We start from the raw sequence: 15866 nt of genomic DNA, 5'->3' as shown, positions 1-15866 counted from the left end.
TTTGGTCTATAAGTTCTTGTTCGTCCAACAAATAATCCAAATCGGTAGGATTGAAATCACGTTGGGGAAATACAAATGGACCCATTTATTCATCACTAATAGAATCTTCATCGCCATTATAAAATTTCATTTTTGCTACCAAAATCATAAAACCCTAGTTCTTCCTATTTTCCGCAACTTCTTCTTCTTCTTCAAGCCTATTACAAAACGAAACTCTACTCTAATTCTTACCATCTACGATTAACTATAATCTAATTCCAAATACTAAATAACTTAACTACTAATTGAATCAATCAATATTAATTAACCAGGTTCTCATTAGCCATTAATAAAAACAAGTGGAACAGCGACTCCCAAGTCCCAATGTTACTTCAAACGACCTTATTTAAGAGCATCTTCAATGTTTGGGGTCAAGGTCATCCGATGTGGAGGTCTTATTAACACCTTTTTTCACTGTGTCATTGCTAAAAGATAAAAAATCCTACTAAAGATAAAAAAATTTCAACTCAATTTTATCTACAATCTCCAAAGTCTTATCTAACAAATTTTGTTTAAATTTAGAAAAAAACAATTGATGATGTGGATTTAAAACCTAAGATCAGTTCCTATGGAATGAACAAACTTGGAGTTTGTTCATTTTACTCCCACTATGGAATGAACAAACATGAAAAACGGATGTTCAAATCAACAAAACTGTTGCTTTGAACATCGAGAAGGATAGCCGAGCGCGCGCTCGAGGGAAGGACGGGCGAGCGTGGCAGCAACGCGCGGTTGAAGAAAAAACGCTGGCCGCTCTTCCTCAAACGCCCGCGTCTCTTCCTCCAACGCCCACTGCAATTCCTGATTCCCAAAAAAATATGTTACTATTTTTTTACTCACTTTATCATATTTTATCTCACTTTATATATTTTCTCTCACCAAATATATTATTTTATATTTTAATTTTATCCTAATTTTTTTTTATATTCAAAAATAATGGTAGTGGGATCCTAGAAAACTAACAGGGGTGTATTGGATTAGGATTTATAAGGATATTTAACAATCCTAAAAACTCCTAGGTATTCAACTAAGATATGTAAGGAATCATTAAATATTCATGGCATTCAATTAGGATTGTTTAAGATTCCACAAATATCCTAGGTATTCAATTTATTTAAGATTTCTTAGGATAGTTAAGGGACAAGATATATATGGATTTTTATGGATATTTGTAGGAAAAATATGTATGTTATTATCTCATATCAATCTTAACCCAAACCACAAGAGTTTCATGGATTCTTATCGACATTTTATTTTATCACAACATGCTATACCACCACTACAAACCACCACCACACACCACAAACCAACCCCAGCACAACCACCACCATCGACCACCGCCTCCATCACCAAAAATTTTCCCTCCACCACCATCACCTCCACACACCAACCACCACCGCCCACGCCCACCACCATCACCGCCACCACCACACCGTACATACCAACCACCGCTGCCCACCACCACCCCCACTTTTGGATATATTTTTTTAAGGGAATCATAGTGGCCTTGGTTTTTTCAAACATATTGATAATTGATAATATACTTTAATTTTTAAAAAGCAAACTACTCCTAAGACAATCCATTATAATCCAGAATCATGTATCTATAAGAATCTTAAATATTCTTTAAGAAACATTATAAATCCACTAGATTCAGGGAAAACTAATATCTAATTTTATCTAGATAAATCCTGATCCAATACACCCCTGTAAATCTGTTCATTTTGCTCTGATTTATCATAGTGGAGAAACGTGTTTGTTCATCCACGTGATTCAACAAAAGAAATTTTTTATTTATTGCCATAGGACGTGCTCTAAAGTCATAGATTTTCTCCTTCACCTCCACTTAGCCATGTCATCAATTTTTATGACCCTCATCTTTGTATTGGAGGTGAAACTTTGGTAGAAAAGATTTTAAATCTTAGGTGTCCCGCAATTCCAAGACCTTGACCCTTACAGAATACTCCAACTCATGGAACAGGGCTCAAATCAACCAGGTTGTCCGAAGCATGGGAGCTACGTGGTAATAAGAACCAGTGTAGTCAATATCGGCCATATCGGCCGATATATCGCCGATATTTCGGATACCGGTCTAGAACGGTACGATATAAAGATATCGGGGATACGATATTTACCCGATAAAATCGGCCGATACGGACGAAACGAGATTTTCCGAAATTAAACGGTACCGGTCATTTTGTGTAAAGTGTAAGGGTAATCTTGGTTTTTCAGTTCCGGTATAGGTTAAATCCCTAAAATTTTCATTCGATTGTTTTCAGTGGAAGAGAAAAGAAGAGAATCCAATACCTGATTCAGAACTGTGGAAGAGAAAAGAAGAGGAGATGAAGTGAAAAACAGATCGTGTTCTTCAAATACCTGATTCAGCAAGTCGTGTTCTTCAAATATCATCATTGAGAATCCAATCTAAGGAAGGAACTTTTGATTAGCTGATGTTCTTCATCTAGAAATCTCAGAGACTATTGATTAATTGAAGGTTAGGGTTTTGAACCTTTTGATAATTAGTCTTTTTTTTTTTCTTTGATTAATTAAATTCGTCAACATCTTCAAAACCCACTTATTTTTGAGGGTTCATTCTTATTAATAACTTGTACCCACAAATTTCATCTTCAAAACCTATATCAGAAAGAAAAAAAACCCAGTTTTTTCTTCATCAATTAAAGAATTTGAGGTAATAGACCTTCCTAATAGACAATGGAAATTGACAGTTAATGGTCAAATATGGTAATAAACCTTCTTTATTATTGTTTTTTTTTATTTTATTTTGGTTGATTTATTAGCTATTTATGTTTTAGGTTATGGCTATGAATTCTTCTAGTGCATCCAATGCAAACACCACAAACAATATATGTGGTTCATTGCCTTCTTCTGCGCAATCTAGGGATCCGGCATGGGAATGGGGTGAACGCAAAGACCCAGAAAATCCAAATATTATTACCTGTTTGTTATGTAACAAATTAATCCGTGGTGGTGGAATCACAAGGCTTAAGGAGCATCTCGTAGGAAAGTCAGGGAATACTTCACCATGTCCGAATGCAACCACTTCTGTTATCAACAAAGTAAATCAGTTGTTTGCTGTAAAGAAGACCAAAAATGCTCATAGGGCTAACATTGATTTAGCGTACCAGCGTACATTCAAATCTGATGAAGGCTCTGATGTTGACACAGATGTTGGGGAACAAGAAGTTGAAATTGATGGCAATGTTGGCAGTGGTAGTGGTGTTGTTTTACATGTTCAAAATCAGACGAAGAGAAAGCGAATAACCCAAAGTAATACAAGAGGTCCTATTGATTTATATATGAGGACAGATCACAAGAAAACTCAAAAGGTCACCGCTGAAAGGAACTGTGCAGTGAAAAAGAAGTTATTGAAGACTGCATGGAAATGCATATCATCTTGGATGACTGAGAATTCAGTGGCATTTAATACCGTTCGTTGCCCAAGTTTCAAAGAAATGATCTTTGCAATTGGTGATTACGGGAAAGGTATTTTTTTCAAACCTTGTTTTCCTTGATGAACTAGTTCCTTGCTTGTTCCTTGATTGATGCTTGCTTATTCAGAACTAGTTGCTTGTTAAATGTGTGAATGATATAACATGCTTCTTAGAAATCTCATAACATCTGTGTTGTCTGGAATTACATAATGTGTTGACTATTGCATAATATGCCGACTATTGCAGACTATTGCATAATGTGCTGACTTTTTTTTTTTTGTTGTTGATGTTAGCTATGCCCCCCCCCATCTTACCATCAGATTCGTACCAATCTTTTCAAGGACCGATTAGAAGAAATGAGGATGTTCGTTGATACCTTTAGGGAACATTGGAAGAGGTTTGGATGTTCTATCATGTCAGATGGTTGGACGGATGGGAAAAAGAGACATCTTATTAACTTTTTGGTGAATTGTCCTAAAGGTTCAGTATTTTTGAAGTCTGTGGATGCCTCAGATAGAACCAATGATGCTGATTTCATTCGTAAGCTTGTAAAGGAGGTAATTGCTGATGTTGGTGCAGAAAATGTGGTTCAGTTCATTACTGATAATGGTTCTAACTTCAAAAAGGCAGGGAAGGACTTAATGCTTGAATACCCACATATATTTTGGACTCCTTGTGGTGCTCATTATGTTCAGTTGATGCTAGAAGAACTTGGTTCCAAGCTTCCAAGAATCAAGACAGCCGTCATACTAGGTACGAGACTAGTTACATATATTTATGCTCATTTTCAAGTATTGAGCTTAATGAGGGAGTTGACTGGTGCAGACTTACATAGGTCTACAAAAACTAGATTTGCAACTCAATATTACACACTAGAGAGTCTTCAAAAGTATAAAACTCCTCTGCAAATGGTGTTTGTGAATGATAGGTGGGTAAAAACTAGGTTTGCAAGAGAAAATTTGGGAGTAAATGCACTTAAAATTGTTACAAGTATCAAATTTTGGGAAGATGTCGATTACTCTCGTAGGGTGCTAAAGCCTTTAGTTAAGGTAGTAAGATTAGTGGATATCGAACGCAAACCTACAATGCCTTCTTTTTATGAGGCAATGAGAATAGCAAGGGATCAACTTGAGAAGAATTTGGGTGAAGATAATGATACTTGGGTTATAGTTAAGGCTGTTTTTGATAAGAGATGGAAGAATAACTTTAATCATCCTCTACATTGTGCGGCTTATTATCTAAATCCTTCCATATTCTATAAGATTCCAGCTCATTTGATGGATAATGGTCCAAAGTACATAGAAATCAAAAGGGGACTTCATACAGCTATGGAAAAGCTTATAACCAATGAAGATGAACTTGAGATGGCAACAACTGAATTGAGAATGTACAACGATGCTTATGGAATCCTAGGAAGTCAGACTTGCAAAAAAAGAAGAGACAAAGATCAACCTCGTAAGTTTTCCTGTACTGTAAGTTTAAAATTTGGTTACGTTTGTGTTAAATAGGTTTGTATTGATTAGCTACTTTGTTCATGTTTATGACAGATGATTGATGGATTACATATGGAGGAATCGATGTCCCAAACCTACAAAAATTTGCAATCAGGGTATTGAGTCTTACTTCTTCTGCTTTCCCATGTGAGCGAAACTGGAGCACATTTCAAAATGTGAGTCTTACTTGTTCTATCTTTACAGTTGCATTATGTTCTTTGCAAAGTCATAAATTTCAACAATGCATGAAACAACAATGTATGTTCTTATCACAACAAACTGGAATGCATGAAACAATCAGTTTAGCTATTTATTTTTTGTATTTCAGTTGCACACCAAGAAGCGGAATCGCATAACACAACAAAAATTGAATGATAGTGTATTTATCCAATATAACAAAAAAATTGCAGCGTCGTTATAAAGAAATTGCAGAATATAATGATGATGGGAAAGCTCGTGACCCTATTTTTCTTGATGAGCATGATGAAAATGATGAATGGTTGGATCCACAGAACTTACATGACTTGGCTGTAGAAGGTGATAATGTAACTTTGGATGATTTGCAAGATATTCTTGGCGAAGAAAGTCGTCCAGTTGATAGTAGAGGTGCATGTAGCTCTCGAAGCAAGTCTACTTACCCAACTGATTCTGAATATGATGGCTATGATACTGATCAATTGATGTTAGACACTGATAATGGACTACTTGATGGAGCTAATGGAGCTACTGAAGATGATGATATCTATTATTTAGAATAAAATTGTATTATCTCAGTTTAGTTACCATTTTAGTTTGTAAACTTTAAAGTTGGTGAAGTTACTCTCTTGTTTCCGGTTTGAACTTTAAACTTGTTTAATTATCCTTTTAAGTATTCAACTTTAAAGTTATTGAAGTTACTCTTTTGTTTTTTTTTGATAAAATTGATGGTATATATTATATTTTATCCGTAAATTTAGAACCGATATTATACCGATATTTCAACGATAATATCCCTGATATAAAATCGTACCAGTGTATCGGTCGCGGCCGAGATGAACCGATATCCGATATTAACTACATTGATAAGAACACAGTCACAACCCGCTACGTGTAATTTCCATTTACGTAACATTGTTTTCCGTTCGTACTGTTTTTTACACTGCATCCACATCAGTACTCCCTAGTCCTACTCCCGCTCTGTGTTTTCATTTCAAACCCACTCTCTCTCTCTCTTAGGGTTTTTCCCTTTCTTCATCTCGGATCCATGCGACCAGACATCTAGTTAGGGTTTTTTCACTACTAATGGTAGCGGAAGTAAGTAATCCAGACTTGATTGATCCTATTGATTTTACTACCGTTCTCAATTTGCTTCCTCGAACTTTCAAGGGTTTGAAAAATACTACTTCAAGCACGAACCAGAACGATATGGGATTGATCAAAAATTATCACAAATCTGTGGTAACTTTTATATTTTCTTGTCTTTTAACTCAAATTGGTTTCTTAATTACTTGTTCTGAGCTTAATTTCAAGTAGTTTGAGAAAATTACCCTAAATTGTTCTCGATTTTACTGATGATAGGGTTTTAGAGTGATTTTTAGGAGTGTTACTTGAGTTACGAAAATACCCTATTTATGTGTAAATGTTTGGCTGTTTTAGTTGATAGTAGAAAAAATGGATTTTCTCGGAAATTATTGTAAACAAATATGTGTTTTGAATGCTAGGCAATTAAAAGTTCTGAAAGCTTTATGGGACAAGCGAGGACAATAGTAGACAGACACTCTGAACATGTAAACAATGAGTTACCATGTGCTGTCCAATCTGATGATAAGGAGGAGGATATAGTTGTTGAAATGGACAAGGGTCGTGAGAAAGAAAGACGCCCTGGCTTGTTGGGTAATCAGAGACGGCCTAAGTTTTCTTTGAAGCCAAATGTTATGAGGTAAGGGAAGTTGAATTTTTTTACTTTAAGAGTTTTTGTTTGTTAGTGGTTGATGTTATCTTGTTACGAGGTTTGTTTACTCGTAGAGAAAAGGGCCCATGATCGACCAATTAACTGACAGGGTCTTACAAGAACACTTGTTTGGTTTGTAGTTGATTGGTGTTTTTATGTTTTTGGAGCAGTCAGACGAATTTGAATCTTGAAGACATGGAGAAGGAAATTGAAAAAATAACTGACCCGATTGAATTCTTTAAAGCACATGAAAGGCTCGAAAGTAATTCTACTTATTCTCTTGATTTTTTCCCCTATTTAGATCCTCCTGCAAGTTTATGTGTTACAATTTCTCTCTTTCTCTTATCCTCTCTTTCATGATATTGTTCGTAGATGCCAGAAAGGAAATACAGAGACAAACGGGTGGCGTTCCTACAAATTCAATCAAGGATGATATATCCACGAAAACTCGAGTTCGTCGACCTGGACTTGAGGGGTATGATTGGATTCTCAATCATTCTTTGCTTAATATTAATATATATGATTAACACCATCCTACATTATTATATTCAGTAAGGAATTTCAAATGTGGATTGTGATTGATGTCAGGAGGACGGTTGGTCACAAACACCGTTATTCATTGGTGGGTGCTGGTAGTAATGACGTCTTCTCTTCGCAAATTGAGACCGACTTTTCTAGTCAATCAACGGATGAACCAACCACTGGGACAACGGATCAGCATGACCCAGCAGAGGAAAGCATATCGATGGATGTTGGCTTAGAAAAAGGTTTTGAACCACCATTTATAAGCACATACTATTCCTTTCTAATATTCCACTGTTTGAGTGTTGTCCTGATAAAAGAGTGGTAAATCTCTGAACAGATTCAGTAGCTGCAGCACAGAACAATGTCGATCGCCTTTTGCATGAGCTTTTGTCACCTGTATGTACTGCTCTGGATGGAGATGGAGCACTACCTTTCTTGCAAGAGCGGTTACAAATTAAACCCATTCATGTGGATAAATTATCTCTTCCCGATCTTGATAGTTTTCGATCAATTAATGTTATGGCACCGCCTGAGCGTGCGGGTAAGTCGAGGGAATCATTATTAGAGATGGAAAGTTTTGTAAGACAATCAAGAAATAAAACATCTACAGAAATTCACCTGTCGACAAACACTTCTATGTATCAACGGGCTTCACCAACTTCGCCAGAGAGTCCGTTGGCTTCACTATCTTTGTTGCAAAAGCGTCTTTCACAGAAGGGTCAAACAGCCAGTCCATTCTCATTTCGTGGTATCGACTATTCACTTGTCAGGAGTACTGGTAAAGACATAGGGGACCTTTCACCTGATGTTGAGCATGATCATAATAACGAGGCAAATGATACAACAGCTGAAGCGCCGGATAAGAAGGCTTCAAGTGCTTCTTGCAAGTTCCAGTCTGCGACGCTTGTAAATGATGATACTGCAGGAACTAATACATTCCAGTCTGCGACGCTTGTAAATGATGATACTGCAGGAACTAATACAGTCTCAAAAGAACTTCCAATGGAAACAGTGGTTTGTTCGGCTAGCAGATCAATGGATGCAGGTGGACCAGATGGTGTCTTGCAGGAGGATAAGGTGAGTGTGTCTAGATGGTTGCCATTACCGATGTTTAATAGTATGCTAGTACTGATAGCGCTAGTTTGTAAATATTTGATTAAAATTGCAGGTTGAAAATGTATGTCAGGAGACTGCAACTTCTCAAGAAAAAGAGATTGACCTCGAAGGTTTGCAGACTGACCTTGAAAAAGAAACAGTGGTATGTTCGGCTAGCAGATCAATGGATGCGGGTGGACCAGATGGTGTCTTGCAGGATAAGGTGAGTGTGTCTAGATGGTTGCCATTACCGATGTTTAATAGTATTCTAGTACTGATAGTGCTAGTTTGATTAAAATTGCAGGTTGAAAATGTATGTCAGGAGACTGCAACTTCTCAACAAAAAGAGACTGACCTTGAAGGTTTGCAGAATACAGATTATAGTGGGAGTCTGTTGGGTATGTTCATGGTGTCTCCTTCATCTGTGTATATTATATGGGATTATTATGATGTCTTTTATTTTCTTCCTTTATTTGTTCTTTCTTGAATTTAGCGTTTCTCAAAAAAATTGTTTTGCATTATATAATTGCTGGTAGAATCACCAAATAGCATTTCAATCTCGTAGTATGGATAAGCTCATATTGTAGTCTCAGTATCTCTTGGAAACCTGGCAAAGAAATGCCCCAAATAATGCACAGTTCAACTCAATTCTTGGTTTGAATCTGGTTCAGAAATTCTGTTAGTCCAAATTCACTAATAGTGGCCATTGATTCTAGTTATTTCCTGCTTTGCATACAGATGGAGTCAATTCTACTGCTGGAGAGCATCGGTCAGGAAATGGGGACTCTCTAACTGCAAACAATCTTCCTATGCAAAATGGCGAGGTTGATCAATACTTCCAATTGATGTTTCATATTGAATAAACTTTTCTGAACTATGTGAATGACTTTAAGATGTGTCAGCTTAGACTATGCGTCCTAGTAGTGGGGTTGTTATCGTATCTAAAGAAATTACTGATATTGCTCGGTTCTGGATTTTTGTGCGAGTTTTAGGTCGAGGATATGAGGCCTAATGGAGTTGCTTCGGAGCAGAAAGAGCCTGGATTTGAAGATCTACCTTCAGGAGATATTGGTTGTACTGCAAGTCACTTGGGTACGTAAACTAATATTTTCCCTTTGTCTTCCTTACTGGGTCTGTGTAGCATGTTCGACTAGGAATCATGCAGACAATTGCCTAGGATCCCTTATTAGGAGTCTGAGCTGCAGATTTTTATTATCTTTCCTGGTTTGAAGTTATAGCCCATATCAAACTGGATGAGCATTTATGTCCCACTGAAACAATATAATGTGTATGTGTGTCTGTCTTTGGTGACTCACAATGTTAAACAAGTATGTCATATCCATATTTTAGGTTTAATCTTATGAATATTGTGCCATGTTTGGTTGGTCAGGAAATAAAGCCAGCTTCATTTGTTTCAGCTGATATGTTTGTGATGGGCTTCTTGATGACTCCTATCTCTGGGCTTACGCATCTGTTATTTCCCTTTGACAGATGAATCTGTTTCTGCTAAGGGAAAGCACCAAACAGGAGATATATTCTCACAAAATCCTGACATCCTTACTGAACAGCACGATGAGGTATTTCATCACCTATGCTTCAATGGAAAATATGTTTCTGTGGTATTGTGCGAGTGCTCTGTGTCTCCCGAGTCTTACGCATTTGAATATTTCTTGTGTGAATCATATTATTCACTTTGTAGTTTGTGTGCAAGTAAGATGAGTGCTCTATTTGGTTTTGGTAGGTGTTTCATTCATAGATCTACTTTTTCATTTGCTTTGGCTATTTTTTTCATTATGATTTCATCTCGTGGACAGACGTACCCGGAGCCTTCTTTGAATGAAAGCAGAAAAAGGAGAGCACCTCCAGGAAACAGAACTAAGACACAGAAATCTCGTCAGAAAAATCTTGCAGGTGTTTATTCGAGTATTGGTTTCAACACTAATATCTTCAGCTTATCTTTCATGTACCATGTGGTTGCAGTTTTGCTGAGTTTACAAGAATGCTTGTGTATTTTCAGGAGCTGGGACTCGGGGGGAGTCCGATGTGAGACGAAGCACCAGACCCAGAACAAGACCATTGGAGTATTGGAAAGGGGAACAATTCTTACCTGGAAGAGTACAAAGTATGTGTACTTATTCTCACTTGAGTACGACAAAGTTCTCTGTCTAATATTTCTGGTTACTATTTGCTCAGTTACATCTCTTTCGGGTTTTCAATTTTCTGTAGATTTGAATATTTTACCGTTGTTGCTTGGTTTGGGAAGCTTTTTTGACTCATTTGTTAGTGATGGGCTTCTTGATGATTTCTATCTCTTGGCTTACACCTGTTTTTTTCCAACGACAGACGAATCTGTTTCTGCTACGGGCAAGCTCCAAACAGAAGATGTGTTATCAGAAAATTCTGACATTCTTCCTGGACAGCACGATGAGGTATTTCATTGGATTGAGTAAATTTAGTATACTTGGATAGAAACATGTTCCCCGGATTTGGGTTTTGTATAAGTGCTCTTTGTCTCTCGAGTCTTGTGGGTTTGAGTGTTTCTTGTTTTTGTGGGTTTCTTATTCACTTTGTAGTTTGTGTGCAAGCTAAAGAGTGTTCTAATTGGTTTTGGAAGGTGTTCTTTATTATAATCCTCCTTGTTCATCTGCGTTGGCTATGTTCTTCATTAAATTAACTTCTTTTTCTGATTTGATCTTAGGGACAGACATACCCAGAGCCTTCTTTGAATGAAAACAGCAAAAGGAAAGCACCTGTGGAAAACATGATTGAGAAACGCAAGTCTCGTCGGAAAACAGCAAAAAGAAATAATGGTGCTTATTCGAGCATTGGTTTCAACACGAATAGTTTTCAGCTCATTTGTTTATGATAGGCTTCTTGATGACTTCTATCTCTTGGCTTATGCATCTTTTAATTTCCTATGACAGATGAATCTGTATCTGCCACGGGCAAGCAGCAAACAGCAGATGTAATCTCACAAAATCCTGAAATCATTACTGAACAGCACGCTGAGGTATTTCATCGTATTGAGTAAATTTAGCTATGCTTGGATAGAAATATGTATCAGTGGTATTGTATAAGTTCTCTGTGTCTCCCGAGTCGTAGGCATTTGAATATTTCTTGTTTTGTGTGTTTCATATTCACTTTGTAGTTCGTGTGCCAGTAAGATGAGTGTCCTCTTGTCCATTTGCAATGGCTATTTTTCATTAACATTCTTTTCTGATCCGTACTTGTGCACAGACGCTCCTGGAGCCTTCTTTGAACGAAAACAAAATGAAGAAAGCATCTCCGCGAAACAAAAGGGAGAAACAGATTACTCGTCGGAAAAGTCTTGCAGGTGCTTACTGGAGCATTAATCCAACCGGAATATGTTCAGCTTATCTTTGTGTGCCCAAGAAAATAAAAAATTTGCCCCTCTTGACAGATGGGATTGTAATTTAGCTGAATTTACAAGAATGCTTTATGTATTTTCAGGAGCTGGGACTAAGTGGGAGTCTGGTGTGAGACGAAGCACCAGACACAGAGTAAGACCACTGGAGTTCTGGAAAGGGGAACGATTGTTATATGGAAGAGTACATGAAAGTATGTATACTTTTTCTTACTTCAGTACGGCAGAGTTCTTCTGTCTAATTTTTCTGGTTATGTGTATTTTTTAGGTAACATGTCTTTCAGGCTTTCAATTTGCTTTGTTATTGCTCCTCAGTGTATATCTTTTTTAAATGTTTTCTGCAGGCCTGTTAACAGTAATCGGAGTGAAGTATGAATCTCCACCAAAGAGCAAAACAGAAAAGCCGACATTCAGAGTGGAGTCTTATGTCTCTGATGAATACAAAGAGCTCGTGGAGAATGCAGCTCTGCATTAAACAATATCTCCATGACAGTTTCTTAGGTCACTCGGAGAACTTGTCTGGGAAACCTACTCATTGCTAGAGGGTGTTGTTGGTCCCTAGTTATCTATATGACTGTTCTGTACATGCTTGTCTGTATAGGTATGGAAGAGTTCCCCTGGTCATGCCAGGTGGCTAGGGTTCTCAGTACAATTGATGATGAAGATATTCCATTGTGTAATTGCCAAGCTGTAGTTCTGTGATCTTTTGTTGCGAGTAAGAACATTAGTACTCTTCCAGGTTCCTTCCTCAATGGCTTCTAATGTTCAACCGACACCATATATGATGAAGATATTCGATTGTGTAATTGCCAAGCTGTAGTTCTGTGATCTTTTGTTCCAGAGTAAGAACAAAAATCTCATCAAGCTTTAGTGATGGAGGTGATGATTTAGGGTCAGGGTTAGTATTAATTTTAGGATCTTCTTTAAGTATAACAGTAGCAGTAGAGATAATCATCATCATCATGCTCCTGTATCTGTTTCAAGGTCCTGTTTCATATAGTAGTGTTGGTTCTTTCTCGTCTTCCAGTGGGTTGTTTAATGGGTTTGTGAAAAATGCTTTAGATTCTCATTGTCCGGACGAAAAGTAGTTGGACGGAGAGCCAATTTGATTTTCCATGGTGAGTTTTGACTCCATATATTTCTGAGGCTCCACAAATTTATGGATACTCATTAACTTGTGGATGTTTTTACTTCCACAGCGTAGGAGTTGCCCTAATGTTCAACCGACACCATATGTTACCATCCCATGTTACTATCCCTCTTCCGTCTCATCGCACGGATAGCAATGTGAAGACCGGAGAAAAGCCAGAGTGCAAAGTATGCCAATGATGTTCGACTCGAGTGAATGGGCTTGGAAAAGATTAGAAGATAATTGGGTTACTTTGCCTACTTTAATCCGTGTTTTGGATAGTATTATCGTGGTCTTTTTGGCCACTGGAAATTTTCATTAGTTAACAGACTATGACCGTGTCAAAGCTACCATGGAACTTCCGGAAAAACATACGGATATAAAAGGAGATTTATACTTCTTCGTCGGAAACTTTTTTCTCTCTCTGCAAAAATACCCTTTAAGGGGTATATTTTAAGTGGATAACGAAACGATTTAAAATGCAGTTCTGCGATAAACATGTATCCTACAGAAACAGTGCTGACGAGCAACTGTTACGAGGTAATAAGGTACGTCTTTAACAATAATAGTCGCACTAAAAATGAAGTTTCGAGGTATAAATATCAGCATTCACCGATTATATCCATCTGAATCTGATTTTGTTTCTCATGATTTTAGGTCTTAGATACAGTTCAAAAAGTATTTAGGCACTTAATTTAGTCTAGTTTCAAATTTTGATCATAAACTTGTTCAACCCCAGAAGTACATGGGAGTACAATTTTAAAAAGGGTTACATCATATCAATCATCAACGCTAATGGAAACTCAAACTGCATTGACTCAGTTGCTTTTGCCCAATGTCCTCATTTGTTTCTAGATATAGAGCCCTCCGAGCAGCATCGGCATCACCTGCAACCTCTACATCTGTTCCTGCTGGTACATCACCTGCAATAGAATACCAATTCTTTAACTCTTTTACCACAAGAAAACAACACATTCTTTTCGCAATAGTATACAAGTGTTCTAAGCCATTTGACATTAGCGGGACGGTTTAAGTTGGTCCACTAAAATTAAGTTATCCGAACATGACCCCAAGGCATAAGATGATACTTCAACATCTGTTGATCATCCCCTCCTAAAAACTTCGGAAAAGTGCATGCCACGATAGTTCGCCAATGATGCCAATACAATGTTCTTCCGGTATTCCTACCTAGTACCTAGCACATCACTTCGGTTCTGTAACGCAACATGCGTCACACAACAAGCGTCATCATTTTGATCAGGGTGAGTTGTAGTGGTCCTTGCATGGTTATTCAACTACCTCGGAATCGACCATATTAAAAAAGAGAAGAAGACACAGTCTGAACCCACGCCATACGCATTTGAAGACCACTTACAACACTACGTTGGAATCAATCGAAATATGATATTCCAACTTGATCTTGGAGTGTTTCCCAGCATTGCTGATTAGTGGTGACCAAATATATATATAATTATAAACTCATTTCTCATGCGTGTATTGCTGGCATCCAACTGAAAGCGCTTCCATAATCGATGTATAAGTATCTATGGGAATCCTTTGTTGATATTTTCGCATATCTTTTCTACATCTATCCCAAGTCCTAGAATCTATATCCAGATGTTCAGACTTATTTAGTTGGTATTATAGAACACTGTAGTAAGAGACATCCCTCTCTTACATAAACAAGTTCTCAGATTTGGATATAAAAAACTTGGGATGGATGCAGAAAATTTAATTTCCTTAATAGAATATGTGATCTGAACAGTAATGAAGTTTCTTTTACCCAAAAATAAATAAATTATAATAAATAAATAACTAGACGACTGCTTCAGCAGTGTTGGGACCACCAAAGTAGGGGGCTTGTTTTTTGTGACGTAATTTATAACAGCTTTTGCGACAATATATGTAATAGTGATTTTATAAGATTTATAAGCGTTATATTTGTGTAACACTTATATTGTAACAATTTTAGTAACATTTTTGTAACGGTTTTAGATTAGATGGCTGAATTTTGTTGGCAATCAACGATCAAGATTTATATTAAAAGTTTTAGGTGATGGTTTTTTGAGCATTTTCATGTCGTATTAGGTATCAATCGGGTCGACTTCCATTCGTTTTCATCGCTCATAGCCGTAGTCGGGGACGATGGCTCTCCGATTGTTGACTCAATTTCGAGAAAAAACGACCAATACCCATTCAAGTGAATCGATTAAAAATGAAAAAAAAAGCGTTGCATGTAATGCATTTTTAGGCCACATAGTGAAAGTATAGAAGGGGATCCCTTCAATCATCCCGAAAATAAATAAATAATAATACAGTAAAAACTCCATATATTAATAGACTTGGAAATTCACAACATTATTAATATATGGAGTTTATTAATATAGGGAGGTATACCAAAAAAAAATTGCTCGACAAGAAGCTTTAAACATGCTTGACAAGTTGGAAATATTTTAGCTTCAACAAGAAGGTGCACACAGTAACGAGGTCTTAAGCATATGTAAATCAAAAGATGCGATAACAATCTAAAAAATTACATCCTTTTCTCAAACAACTATAGATATATATTTTTCTATATCTTAAATTTTGGCGTAACAAGATCTATAATTTTCCGATTATGTCTATTATATTAATATATGGAGGTAAATTCCTTATGGTGGGACTAGAAAAATCTATTAATATTAAAATGTGGAGTTTATCACTATTTATAACTGGTCCAAGTTGGGACCATAATTTTTTATTAATATATAAAGTTTATTAATATATAGAGTATTAATATATGGAGTTTTTACTGTATCGATAAGGTTACCATATCGCA

The 15866-nt window shown here is 36.8% G+C and overlaps 2 protein-coding genes across 5 annotated transcripts; both read left to right on the top strand.

Moving 5' to 3' along the window:
• Positions 1-2855: 2855 nt before the first annotated feature.
• LOC113306267 lies at positions 2856-5742 on the top strand. The gene is made up of 3 exons (XM_026555226.1): positions 2856-3543; positions 3972-4963; positions 5395-5742. The coding sequence occupies exons 1-3, from the start codon at positions 2856-2858 to the stop codon at positions 5740-5742; spliced, it is 2028 nt and encodes a 675-aa protein (XP_026411011.1).
• Positions 5743-6142: 400 nt separating this feature from the next.
• LOC113303621 (centromere protein C-like) lies at positions 6143-12725 on the top strand. 4 transcript variants are annotated; one of them, XM_026552667.1, is made up of 19 exons: positions 6143-6421; positions 6685-6902; positions 7085-7176; positions 7287-7389; positions 7503-7681; positions 7777-8516; positions 8626-8757; positions 8839-8932; positions 9273-9358; positions 9527-9626; positions 10026-10111; positions 10349-10445; positions 10552-10656; positions 10878-10963; positions 11233-11344; positions 11459-11544; positions 11772-11868; positions 12006-12113; positions 12264-12725. In XM_026552667.1, the coding sequence occupies exons 1-19, from the start codon at positions 6266-6268 to the stop codon at positions 12392-12394; spliced, it is 2808 nt and encodes a 935-aa protein (XP_026408452.1). In that variant the 5' UTR covers positions 6143-6265; the 3' UTR covers positions 12395-12725. The 4 variants fall into 4 exon arrangements, with proteins under 4 accessions (XP_026408452.1, XP_026408451.1, XP_026408450.1 ...); XM_026552666.1 differs by having other exon boundaries at positions 8608-8757; positions 11239-11344; XM_026552665.1 differs by having other exon boundaries at positions 8608-8757.
• Positions 12726-15866: the final 3141 nt, after the last annotated feature.

Source organism: Papaver somniferum, chromosome 8 (assembly GCF_003573695.1).
Source record: "Papaver somniferum cultivar HN1 chromosome 8, ASM357369v1, whole genome shotgun sequence".
NCBI classification, from domain to species: Eukaryota; Viridiplantae; Streptophyta; class Magnoliopsida; order Ranunculales; family Papaveraceae; genus Papaver; species Papaver somniferum.
This window is presented reverse-complemented; position numbering and strand designations above follow the sequence as displayed.

What these genes read in the sequence shown, in the direction of transcription:
- LOC113306267 (XM_026555226.1), top strand. Translation starts at nt 2,856, where the DNA reads ATGGCTATGAATTCTTCTAGTGCATCCAATGCAAACACCACAAACAAT. An exon ending in AATTGGTGATTACGGGAAAG is followed by an intron (nt 3,544 to 3,971) that starts GTATTTTTTTCA and finishes ATTGTCCTAAAG; the next exon opens with GTTCAGTATTTTTGAAGTCT. An exon ending in CTCGTAAGTTTTCCTGTACT is followed by an intron (nt 4,964 to 5,394) that starts GTAAGTTTAAAA and finishes AAAAAATTGCAG; the next exon opens with CGTCGTTATAAAGAAATTGC.
- LOC113303621 (XM_026552665.1), top strand. Translation starts at nt 6,266, where the DNA reads ATGGTAGCGGAAGTAAGTAATCCAGACTTGATTGATCCTATTGATTTT. An exon ending in GTGTCTTGCAGGAGGATAAG is followed by an intron (nt 8,517 to 8,607) that starts GTGAGTGTGTCT and finishes TTAAAATTGCAG; the next exon opens with GTTGAAAATGTATGTCAGGA. An exon ending in CTTACCTGGAAGAGTACAAA is followed by an intron (nt 10,657 to 10,877) that starts GTATGTGTACTT and finishes TTCCAACGACAG; the next exon opens with ACGAATCTGTTTCTGCTACG.